Here is an 11,749-nt window from a genome sequence, read left to right as displayed (position 1 = left end):
CTGTAGTACATCTGTGAATGGGACCACCTGAAACCCCTCGGGTCCCCTGAAACCCGTTCTAATTGGCCACCCAACTACTTGCAGTCAGCTCCAAGTAGCAGTGGGGCAGGGAGGGGACGTGGGGCCAGGGGGACAGGTTGTGTTGGGTTTCCAAGATGGGAGAACAAAGGAGGACAGTCCCAGGTCTTGCCGTGTGAGAACAGAGTAGCTGGTGGCCCAGGTGGGAAGCAAAGGCACACGCGGGGGCTGTCCGCTGGCTGGGGGTCTACGGGCGACGCTTGGTTTTGGAATTCCATTCGGCGCCTCCGAGCTTCAAGTCTGTCCCGTCACCCAGCTGGCGGTGGCCGGAGAACCGGCGGCCACAGGCCTCTGTGCGGGGGCGGGGAGGGTCTCCGAAGGGCTGGAGCTGGGCCGGTCTGGGGGGAGAGGAGGGGACAGTGCAGGTGAGTGGTTACGGGCATCTCACCTTGGGGTGTGACCAGGGCCAGCGCCTCCCCGTTTATTCATTTCCTGTGGCTGCTGTAACAAATCACTGCCAATTTGGCTTAAAACCAAACGTGTTTTTACAGTTTGGGGAAGTCAAAAGTCTCACGTGGGCCTCGGGTTAAAAATCCGTGCCTCCTGGACATCCCGGAGGGGGGCCGTTTCCCTACCTTCCAGCTCCCAGAGGTGCGGGTGTTGACTCGGCCCCTCTTCCCTCCTCCCTCTTTGACACCTGCAGCCTGGCGTCTCTCACCTCCTCCCACGTGAGGACCCCTGTGGTGATGCTGGGCCCACCGGGATAGCCAGGACGCTCCCCATCTGGGGACCATCAATCACACCCGCGGCCCCTCTTCTCTATAAAGTGACAATTACAGGGACTGGGACTGAGAACGGGCCATCTGCAGGGACCTTGTCCTGCCCAGCACAGGACCACAGTAAAACAGAGCCTTCGAGGGACCCTGGCCCCCTCACGCCGGGTCCCTGGGAGGCCTGCCATCAGCAGGTATCCATCTACCTGGTCCCATCCCACTGGGAGCCACGCCCGGACCTCCTCCGCGGGCAGCTCCGCAGCCACTGCCCCTACCCTGTGTGGCACCAGCTCCAATTCACCACCAGGAGACTAGACACACGTCCCGTTTATTTGGGTTCGTGACTCAGTAATCACAGGACCGAGTCCCGACAGGCTCCGCGTCTCCCTCTTCCGTCGCCCTCCCCAGCCACCCCGCGGCTCAACGTCAGGGCCAGCGGCAGCCACCTGGACCACAGCACGTGGGGACAGGGCACGTGCCACAGGCCCACTCTCCTGCCGGGAGTTCTGCGATCGGGTGACAGTGGCCGTAGCCGGCTGACACCAAGTGCGGAAGGAAGGAGGACAGCCCGGCAGCTGCCTCCTGAGAGCCCTCTCCAGGTGGCGGTCCCAGGCCCCCGTCGCAGCCGACCAGCGCTGTGCCCCGTGCCTGCAGGGCTCTGTGGACCAGGGCGAGCAGTTCTGGAGAAGCGGGGTACCCTGGGTGGTGGGAGAAAGGGTGGGGGGGGGAGCGGAGCGGTGGAGGCCGCAGGAGAGCATGAGACAGACCCACACGGGGTAAAGCCAACCCTGCTTTTATTTCACGAGAGCTTCTCGATGGTCGACAGGAGCTCAGGTTTCAGGATAGAAGAGTCCGGTTCCGCCCCTGCGGCCCTGAGGTCCTCCAGCAGGGCTGCGTCCCACGAGAAGGTCAGGAGGGCGGAGGGCACCTGCGGTGGGCCAGAAGCCTCAGCCTCGCTCAGGCCTTGACGTGACTCTCCCGTCTTCCCGCTCGACCTCCCCCGTCAGAGCCGGGACCCCCGCTCGCTCCGGCTCGCTCCGGCTGCTACCCATAGGGGACAACGGTCCCCGCCATCAGCCCAGTCCCGCAGCAGGGACCCGGCGAGAGCCGGGGACTAGAGGGCGGCACGTAGGCGGGAAGGTGGGACTTGAACCGAGAGCCCAGCCCCCTCCCCGGACCCCTGGGCCGCCCGCCGCCCAGCGCTGGAGTTCGTGCCTCCAGGACATCCAGAGACCGGCCCGCGGGCAGCCCCCTCGCTCACCAGCCCGCACTCGTCGAAGGCCGGGCTCTCCTCCTCCGACAACCTCTGCCCGCCCGAGGCCAGCAGCTCGAAAGGCAGCCAGTCGCTCTGCAAGGCCTCCCGGACGAAGGCATACAGCGCGGCCACCCGCTCCCGGGCGTAGAAGGTGCCTGGGTGGGCGGAACAGTCGGTGGGGCCGGAGTTCAGGGGAGCACCCCGGCCCCCACCCCAGCCCGCGCCCACCCGGCTCCCGAGGGAGCGAGGGAGGACGGACTGTGATGCCTCCTCCCAGGATGAGCACTGACCGGGGAGGCCTTGGGCTCCCGCGGGGGGGAGGGGGGGTTCCCACAAGCCAACCAGCAGCTGTGGCCGTCCCGTGGCACCCAGCCGGGCCCCGTCGCCCGCAGCCCTGGCCCCCTGCCCCGGCGCACCCACCCTGGAGCAGGCAGCCGTCGGGGAAGCGGACGCGCAGCAGCGTGTAGGTGTATCTGCGCCGCTCTCTCTGCTCCTCCCTCTCCCGCATGGCCTTGGTCCGCAGCACACTCAGCCGCTCCACGGCCTCGGACCGGAGCCTCTGTTCCCGCTTGACCTCCTCCGCCGTGAGGTTGAAGAAGTCCCCGGGCAGGTCAAACTGGGAGGCCAGGGGCGAGGGCTGGAAGATGCGGCGCTGGCGGGCCAGCGTGGCCCGCACGGGCTCGGCGACCAGCAGCTGCTCCTTGTGCTTCCGCAGGCTCTGGGGCTGGGCCAGGGCGGCCTCGCTCAGCACGTAGAACTCCTCGGGGCCCTCTGGGGCAGGCGCGGGTCACTGCTGCGGCAGGGAGAGCCCCCCACCCCACCCCTGCCGCCCGGAGGGGCCCTCCCGCCCCTCCTCCCAGCACAGCTGGCGCCCTGCTCCACCTGCCTTACCCTGATCGGGCACCGGAAGCAGGGCCTTCTGGAAGCCGACGGCCTCAAAAAACTCGTGGGTCCCTTCCAGGCAGTTAATTCGCTCCTGGGAGTGGAGCCAGTGGTCACCAGGGCCCTGCTGGCCACCCCGCCCGGCCTCGCAGCAGCCGCTAGGCCCTGACAGGCGAAGCCGCTGAAGCTGCCCGCAGGGCTGAGCACGAACGCGCTCGCCTCAACACGGGCTGCAGGGCGCCCCCCAGCTGCTCGCAGAGGGCACGGGACCCCAGGAGGTCACCGACCAGGTGAGGAAGGAGAAGCCACAGGACAACAGGAGGGGCCCAGGGGTGGGGGCGGTGGCTGCGTGGGAAGCCAGGGGCGGGAAGGGGTCGCCGGGAGACAGACAGCAGGTGCCCTGCCAGTGGCACAGGTAACACGGGCCAGGGTGGCGGGACCCCGAGATTTCTCCACAGAAACCAGAAGTCTGTGTTCGCGGGAGAAATCTCGCCAGCGCCGACCTCCTCCCCGCTGATTCAAATTCAAGTCAGAACAGCTGGGGCGAGGGGGAGAGCGGGCCAAACACCACGACGCTCGCCCCGTGTGCCCGGGGCCCTCGCTCCCCTGCGGCTGCCTGGTCTGGCCGCCACCCCCACGCCGGGGCCGCGTGTGCACCTGGAACACGCGGTTCTGTAGCTTGATCTTCCTGTACTTCTCTTCCTCGGGGTGCAGGCAGATGTTGTCCAGGTACCTGGGGGGGCCCGCGGCCGTGTGGGAACAGTGAGCCCAGAGGGGGCCGTCGCCGGCCCCCCCCCCCCCCCCCGGTCCTGCCTCCTCTCGAGGGCACCAGCGAACGCACAGGGGGCTGTGGCCGGGCGAGGCTAACGGACCACTAAAGCCCGTGGGTGCCCCGTGGTGGGGGGCCGGGGCTCACGAGCAACGTGCACTTCCTGGCGCTCCCCGTCCCCCCCAGACCTGTTGGAGCAGACGAGGGGAGGGGGTGGGACCCTGCTCCCCGCCCCCTTCCCACCTTCCTACAATGATCCCGGAGGAAAGCAGCGGGTCGGGACCTCCTGATTTGGTAAACCCCTTCATTTTACAGGCAGGTCAACTGAGGCCCAGAGGGCCTGGGGCGGGGGGGGGGGGGGGGGGGGGAGTGCAGGGTGGGGACTGGCTGCAGCCTGCCCACCCCGGCAGGCTGTGGCGGAGGCCCGGGTGTCGGGGCGGGGGACACTCAGCTGGGAGGGCTGCGACTGCTCACTTGGCGATGGTGTCCACACCCAGCTTCACCCTGTCCCGGTCTCTGTTGAACGTGTGAATCTTCATGATGGAGGCAGCCACGGGGTCGGTGGAGAAGTGCTGCTGGGGGGGGGGGGGGTGGGGACGCACCGGAAGCGCTCACCTGGGGGTTGGAGGCCCGCAGGCACCTCTCCCTCCCCCAGCAGCTGGCCTCTCGACTCAGGTGACAACAGGTGACAGCAGGCCAGGAACATTTCAGTGAAGCAAACTCAACTGGATGCTCCCAGCCAAGAAAGGAGGAGAAAGCCCTTCGGTGGCCCCATCCTGAGCCTCAGCCCTGCCCTTGCCTCGAGGGAAGAGGGGCGTCACAGCCCAGATTATGCCTCCGGGGGTCCACCCATCTGACAACTCTGCCCACGGGAGGGAAGAGGGCAGGGACACAGAAAGACGGAGAAAGCAGGAGGGGAAGTTCCCAGGCTTGTGTGACCGGCCCAGCCTCCTCGGGACCATCACAAACCCCCAGGGAAACCCATACGGGAATTCGCTTGGTGACAGAGACATGTGCCACAGCTATGACCAAAAAGGTGTTTTCAGTAAAAAAGGGGGTGTGCGTGCGGGGGGCAACATGGGGTAGGTGTCAGGGAACAAAGAGTGGTCCGTTGGCCTCATACTCCGCAGGGCAATAGCTTCTAGTCAGATCAGAGTCTTTGGGGGGGGGGGGGTTTCAAATTTTTATTTTGAGAGAGAGCCCATGTGAGTGGGGCTGGGGCAGAGAGAGGGAGGCAGGGAGAGAGAGGGAGGGAGGGAGAGAGACAGAATCCCAAGCAGGCTCCACACTGTCAGTGCAGAGCCCAGCGGGTCTCGAACCCACAAACCACGAGATCCTGACCTGAACTGATACCAAAAGTCAGGCCCTCGACCAATTGAGCCACCCAAGGCGCCTCTAGTCGGATCAAAGCTTCAAACGTTAAGACAAACAACAGAAAGCAGGGCGCCTGGGTGGCTCAGTGGGTTGAGCCTCCGACTTCGGTTCAGGTCATGATCCCACGGTTCGTGGGTTCGAGCCCCGCGTCGGGCTCTGTGCTGACAGCTCGGAGCCTGGATGGAGCCTGCTTCGGATTCTGTCTCCATCTCTCTCTGCCCCTTTCCCCACTGGTGCTCTGTCTCTATCAAAAATAAAGAAACATTTAAAAAATTAAAAAAACGACAAAAAGCAAAACAGAAAAGCACTAGCAAAGTGGGGAAGGCCTTTCCGAGCGTGCCACGAGAGCCAGAAGTCACAGGACCGACACATTTAACCAGAGATCAAAAATTTCTACACAGCCAGGTGACCACGAGCACAACCGGAAAGTGAAAACCGAGGGGAAAATATTCACGCTGCATATTATAGGCAAAAGACCAACTTCCCTAACAGGCGAAGGGTGCCCGTGAATCGGGGTGCCTGGGGGGCTCAGTCGGTTGAGCGTCCAACTCGATTTCGGCTCAGGTCGTGATCTCAGGGTTGGCGAGATCGAGCCCCCGAGTCGGACTCTGCGCGGACAGTGTGGAGCCTGCTTGGGATTCTCTCCCTCCCTCTCTTTCTGCTGCTCCTCGTGCTCGTTCCCTCTCAAATAAATAAACACTAAAAAACAAAAAAAAGCCTAGAAATCGAGAAAAAGTCCAACTACACGACACAAAACCGGGCCAAGGGCGCATTCTCACAGGAAAATACGGCCAGTCCGGGCCAAACTGAGGGAAACGCGCACGGAAACCATCCCGAGATATTCTCCACTGTCACTTCCGGCAGAAGACGAAGGGTCTGTGCGCCCACAGTGACGGTGTGGGGCCGGTGACGTGGGCACTTTCCCCGACGCTGCCGGTGCAGTGTGAGTCGGGACGGCGCCTACGCGGGTTCCTCGGCCACCGCCGTCCACACCCCGCACGCACGTCCCCCTTCCGCGCCCGCACCGAGCCCACAGCCAAGGCTTTCCACCACGTGACTGCTGTCACTAGGGAAAGACGGGGAGCTTCCGACATGCTCATCGGCAAGGAGCCGGTCGGACAGTTACGGAGCAGGGCATACGGTGAGGCTGGCTAACAGGAACGCAGAACTTTCTCCCAAATGCTTCAGAACAAGCCAGAAAGGGACGACGGCGCGAACAGGGCAAAACTGTTAACGGCTGGCTGCACGGTGTGAAGGCGTTAGGGAGGCTCACGGAATTAAGACTGCTGATCAGTGGGCCTTAAAATAGCAACAGGAGCCTGGATGATCCCCGAGGGCCAAATGCAACCTCAAGGTCCCTTTACGGGGAAGAGACAAGAGAGGGGACAGCCTGAGCAAGGCGCCACGGCCACGGAACACAGACAAGCCTGGAAGCAGGAAAAGGCCCAGACGCGGGCGCCCCCCTAGAGTGCCCAGAAGGAAGTGGGCCCGGCCGCTGCCTTGAGTCGGGGCAGCCAGACCCACGTCACCCTTCTGACTTCCAGGGACTGTGAGACAATAAACGAGGCCGCCCGCTTTGCGACGATCTGTTCTAACGGGATCGGGAAACCCGAGCCCCGGGTGCGGGGGATGCGGGGGTTCGGCAGTTTGCGTGCGTCTGCGATCGATCTCTCCCCGGAAGGGGGCCTGCACGCCTTACAGGGGCCGCCTCCAGGAAGGGTGGCCGCGCGGGGGCTTTTCTCTACCCACCCGTCTGTATCCTGAGCTTCGGACCCCACGGAAAGCCTGCCTTTGAAGAGAGACGGAAACAAACGCGATACAGGCAGGCGCAGACGATACCGAGGGTCCGTGCCACCCAGCTCTCCCGGCTCTGGCGCTGGGACCTCTAGGTGGGAGGGCGGTGGAGGGGGGACACGGGGCTGCCACTCACCGAGAGAATGGCCTCTTTGATGTGTGCATCCCGCTGGTCCTTCCTGAGCGTGGCCCCCGTGAGCGGGCAGGTGAAGCACACCGCGGGCACTGCCAGGTGGGTCGAGCCCTCCTCTCTGGGCTCAGGCACCTGGGGGGACGGGGCGAAGGCGGCTGACCCCGGACTGCGGACAGAGGCCAGCCCGAGCCGCTGACAGCATGGCCCCGGCAGCCGCAAGGCCCCGGTTCCGAAGCTTCCCCCCTTTGCTTCTTTAGCCGTGGGACACCTTGGCCCAGTGACTGGGCCCCTTCTGCCCCGTAAATGGCTCTGCAGGGCCGCCGCACCCCAACGAGAAAGGGACAGAAAGTGTGAAGCCGCTTCGGACACAGAGCAAACGCTCCATCAACGGCTCTGGCTATTCCCGTTTCCCTGGTGAGGAAGGGCCTTTGGTGGAGGGCTCGGGAGTCACGGTGACCCAGATGAGTCCAGACCTCCCTCTGGACCTCGATTCCTAGGCGTCGTCTAGGGCCGCTTCGGTCCTTAAAACTCAGTGACACCTTGGGGCGGCTCCGTCTGTTAAGCGTCCGACCTCGGCTCAGGTCACGATCTTACCCTTGTGGGTTCGAGCCCCACGTCGGGCTCTGTGCTGACAGCTGGGAGCCTGGAGCCTGCTTGGGATTCTATGTCTCCCTTTCTCTCTGCCCCTCCCCTGCGCTCTCTCTGTCTCCCTCTCAAAAATAAACAAACGTTACAAAAACTGTCTTTAATAAATCAACATTAAAAAAATACTTAAAAAAATCACTCAACAGGGGCGACTGGGGGGCTCAGTCGGTTAAGCTTCTGACTTCAGCTCAGGTCATGATTTCACAATTTGTGAGTTCGAGCCCCACGTCGGGCCCTGTGCTGCTGCTTCGGATTCTATGTGTCCGCTTCTCTCTGCTCCTCCCCTGCTCAAGCTCGCTCTCTCTCTCTCTCTCTCTCTCAAAAATAAAGAAACGTTAAAAACAAAACACAAAAAACCCTCAGTGTGACCTCAGAGGTCAAGCTGCTCAGAACACCCTTTCTGCCTGGTTCTCCTTCAAAGCCCACCTCCCCCAGCAAGGCCTCCCTGATTACACCAGTCTCTGAAGGGCCCTCCCACCTCCCGGGCAAGCAGCAGAGGGCAGGAGCTGAGTGCGAAGGTCCCAGTCAACACCACCTTCAACCACAACCTGCCTCCACTGTTCTGGCGTGCCTCACAAGCTTCCTTTTGCCCAAGGCCAGACGTGACCTCTATCCGCCCGGCACCCACGTGCTTACGGCCCGAGGGTCGCCGATTTGACCAATGAGGGAGAGAACCCGCTCCCTGACCCAGGACGGCCCTCAGGTGTCCTGCTGCCCCGTGGATGTGCTTACCCTGTTGGTCCCTGGGGCCTCTGGGCTCCCGCTGACAGTGGCTTCGGCTCGAAGTTCCTTTCTCACTGGAGAGAGGGCAGAGACGGGTCAGTTGGGGGCCCTGCCCTGGCCCCAGGCACACTCCACCCCCGCCCCCGCAGACCCCAAGGGGGTCAAGTTCTAGTCCTTCCCCCGGTCAGGCCCCCCTGCCTGAGCCACCTCTCCACGCCCCTAGGTTTCACCTGACGGCCCGACGACGGCCCCGTCTCGCTCCCGTCTCCCCTCCTCGGCCTCTCAGACCCCAGCGCCCCGGTGCCTTCCACCCTGCACCCCCCACTCTCACAAGTGAGATTTCGCGTGAGACCTTGCTTCACGTCCCCACGCCACACCGGAAGACGGCCACAGCTCACCCTGGTTCCGGATGGACTCCTGCGACGTGGGGCCCCGGGCCCTGGGCTGCTTCTGTTCGAGCCGGGCCAGGGCTGCCGCGGCTGCCATCTGGGCCTCGTCGGTGGGTCCCTGGCGGGGCTGCTGGAGCACGGGCTGGTTGGGTTTCCCTCTGGGGGCCCTCTCCCTGGGAAGAGACAGAGGGAAGGCGGGGTGACACGGGCTCAGGCGCAAGAGCCTCTGTCCCTCTCCCACTTCTGCCCCATCGGACAGAAACGTCCCTCTGTCCCAGGGACCACCCGCAGCCACGAGATGGTTCTAACGCAGAAAGAAAGGCCCCTGGAGACAGACGGCAGTTCCGCCTCCAGTCCCGCAGCGGCCTGGGCCTTGGGGTCATGGCAGCTAATGGGGGGGGAGGGGGGGGACAGAGGCCCGCCCCCACCGGCCACCACGGATGCACGTGAGAAGGCACCTTTCGCCTTCAGGAACCGGTGAGACTCAAAGGTGTCCCTCCCCTCCTCGATCCCTTTCCTTCCAGCCTACGACAGCCAGGTGGCACGGCTTCACTTAGGGAGCACCGACCGTGTGCCCGGCCACGTGCCAGGCCACGTGGTGGGGGCTGGGTTTCCTCTCCCCCCACGTGGCCACACCCCAGCCCCCTGTGATTACTTAGTTCTACAAAGACACGTTTTCCAAGACGCCTCGCCTGCCCTCTTCGAGGCCCCGCTGGGCAGCCACAGGGACCGTTCTAAAACCTAAGCCAGAGCTCGTCACTCCTCTGCACCAAGCCCTTCCGCCCCACGCACAACACAATCCTGAAGCCCCCTTGGGCCTGCAGGCCCTTCACAACCCGCCCGCTCCCCTCCTTCACGCCTCCCTATCTACACTGGTTTCCTACTGCTGCTCCCGCAGGCCCAAGTGGCTCCCACCACAGGGCCTTTGCACTTTCTGCACTTTCTGGCCGAACTGTTCAGTCTGCAGATGGGGGACGGGGGTGAGGAAAGAAGTCTGGGGGCGGCTGGGGCGGCTTCAGGGTCTGTGTGTGTGTGGCGGGGGTGGGGGGAGGCAATTTCCACTTGGCTGCACCTCACCTCATCCAGCGCTCAGCTCGAATGTCTCCTTCTCGGAGAGGTGTTCCCAGACCACCTAAGGGCCCCCAGCTGTTGCTATCTCCTTGCCCCTGCTTATTTTTCTTCGTGGCCCTGAGTACTGACTGCTCTGTCACCACCCGTGTCCTGGTTTAGCTGTCCATCTCTCCCCACCAGAAGATGAGCCCTGAGACAGCAGGAACCTTCTCTGAGCCGCATGGTGACAGCGCTTGTCACACACCCCGAGCCTCGTCTTGCCCCACGCGCGTCACAGAAGTCTGGATCTCCACACTGCTCCCCTCTTCTCTCCTCCCGGGTTCTCATCTCCCACAGCCATCCCCCACACGGCCCCCGCGTCTCTCCTGTCACGCTCAGTCCCCGCTGCTGCACCAACCCCCACTACTCGTTCAGCAAATGAATGGACCCCCTTGTCTGGCCCTCTCCCAGGCTGCCCTCCTCTCCCCGCTCAGGCTCCCGGGACCTGATCTTGTCCACCGGGCTTCCCTCCTTGACTCATGAACCAGGCCCTCGTGGGCCTCCTTCGGCCAGTCCCGGGAGCCCCCATCCCCGCGACAGATGCACTGATGTCATGCACCCACTCTCCCTCACCCACCCCTGCTACCCTGTCCTCCCTGCCTCTCCCCCCCTACCACTCTGGGCCCCACCTCTTCACAATCCCTTCCATTATTCCTCAGGGGCCCCACCCCCTCTGCACTTCCTTTGCTCAATCCACCCCCGGCCCACCAGAGCCCTCACTGTCACACACCTCCCCCACTGGGTCTCCAGTCTCACCCCCGCGTCCTTCTCTTCCCCAGGCCCTCCCCGGACAAGCCACAGAGGCCTGGATGTGCGCCCTGCCGGACCTCCCTCTTCTCCCCTCTCCTCCCACGTCTCTCTCAGGACCTGCCTTCGGCTTCAACCGTCACCCACAAGGCCCCCATCTCCTCCCTGTCACAGATGCCTCCAGCTCACCTCCACCCACTCCCCTCCTCTTCCCTCCCAGACCTTCCTCAGCCAATTCAACCCCCGCTCCCCCGATCCTCTGAGACCTCTTCCAACCCCGCCTCAGGCTCCCTGGACTTAAACTCTCTGACCCGGTCCTCCCTCGCGCTCCAGAGCCAGGGCCCAGACCCCTGTGGCCACGGACGCGAAGCCTCTCCCCTCTCCCCGGCCCCAGCTGTACTTGACTCTCCAGGCTCTGTGTCCAATCTCTGTACACAGAGACCCCCCCCCCAAAACTGGATGACGCCTCTTGGCGGCCCCTTCTCCGCCCGCCTACTCTCCTACGGTTTCTCCGCGGACCCCCATCTCCTTGCAACCCCGCCCCCCTAGCCCCCGCCTCCAGCCCCTCCCCCTCGGGCCTCTCTCCCCCGTGCCCCGCCCCCGGAGGCCACCCCTCCCCCTTACGCCCACCCTCGCCCCCGTGCCCCGCCCCCAGAGGTCTCTCCCCACCCTCGGACGCCCCTCCCCGCCCCTGCTCCCCGGATCTCAGGCCCCAGCGCCGGTCACGCACCCCACGGACTCCGTGAGCTTCTGACCAGGCCCCGCACTCTTGAACTTGATGTCAGCCTTGATCTCCTGGAAGAATTTCTTCATGGTGGCGGCGGGCCCGGCGGCAGGGGGCCGCGGGGGGCGGGGGGGGGCGCAGGGCCCAGTCGGGGTGGGGCCGGCAGGAGCCAACAACCGGAAAGAAAATACCTCGCTGCCGGAAGTCCCACCTTCGCGCCGGCGCCCACGTGACAATCGGCCCGGTGCGCCTCTCTAGCTCTCCGCGCCTCGCTGGCCCACGGCGGCCGCTCTGCACCGTCGGCCGCGTCTCGGTGGTTAGTCGGGCCTCAGTTGCCAGGGGCGACGAGCTCGCTTCCAGGGGGTGGCTGTGCCCGCGCGCCCTGCACCTCGTTCCCCAGAGGGGTGACCGGA

At 64.4% G+C, this 11,749-nt stretch overlaps 1 protein-coding gene across 2 annotated transcripts; it reads right to left on the bottom strand.

Annotated features, from left to right (window-relative positions):
* Window positions 1-1,568: 1,568 nt before the first annotated feature.
* On the bottom strand, window positions 1,569-11,525 carry UBXN6 (UBX domain protein 6). 2 transcript variants are annotated; one of them, XM_058729025.1, is made up of 10 exons: window positions 11,343-11,525; window positions 8,765-8,928; window positions 8,376-8,440; window positions 7,002-7,130; window positions 4,172-4,269; window positions 3,586-3,661; window positions 2,938-3,022; window positions 2,467-2,817; window positions 2,053-2,201; window positions 1,569-1,719 (listed from the first exon to the last, which is right to left on the bottom strand). In XM_058729025.1, the coding sequence occupies exons 1-10, from the start codon at window positions 11,423-11,425 to the stop codon at window positions 1,591-1,593; spliced, it is 1,329 nt and encodes a 442-aa protein (XP_058585008.1). In that variant the 5' UTR covers window positions 11,426-11,525; the 3' UTR covers window positions 1,569-1,590. The 2 variants fall into 2 exon arrangements, with proteins under 2 accessions (XP_058585008.1, XP_058585009.1); XM_058729026.1 differs by lacking the exon at window positions 11,343-11,525 and adding an exon at window positions 9,833-10,178.
* Window positions 11,526-11,749: the final 224 nt, after the last annotated feature.

This window comes from Neofelis nebulosa, chromosome 4 (genome assembly GCF_028018385.1).
Source record: "Neofelis nebulosa isolate mNeoNeb1 chromosome 4, mNeoNeb1.pri, whole genome shotgun sequence".
NCBI classification, from domain to species: Eukaryota; Metazoa; Chordata; class Mammalia; order Carnivora; family Felidae; genus Neofelis; species Neofelis nebulosa.
Note: the sequence above shows the minus strand (reverse complement) of the source record. Positions and strands in the feature narration are given on the sequence as shown.

Coding starts and splice junctions, on each gene's coding strand:
- UBXN6 (XM_058729025.1), bottom strand. CDS start 11,425: ATGAAGAAATTCTTCCAGGAGATCAAGGCTGACATCAAGTTCAAGAGT. Junction 8,441..8,764: donor GGAGTCCATCCGGAACCAGG/GTGAGCTGTGGC, acceptor CCCTCTCTCCAG/TGAGAAAGGAACTTCGAGCC. Junction 3,023..3,585: donor TACAGAACCGCGTGTTCCAG/GTGCACACGCGG, acceptor CTCCACTCCCAG/GAGCGAATTAACTGCCTGGA.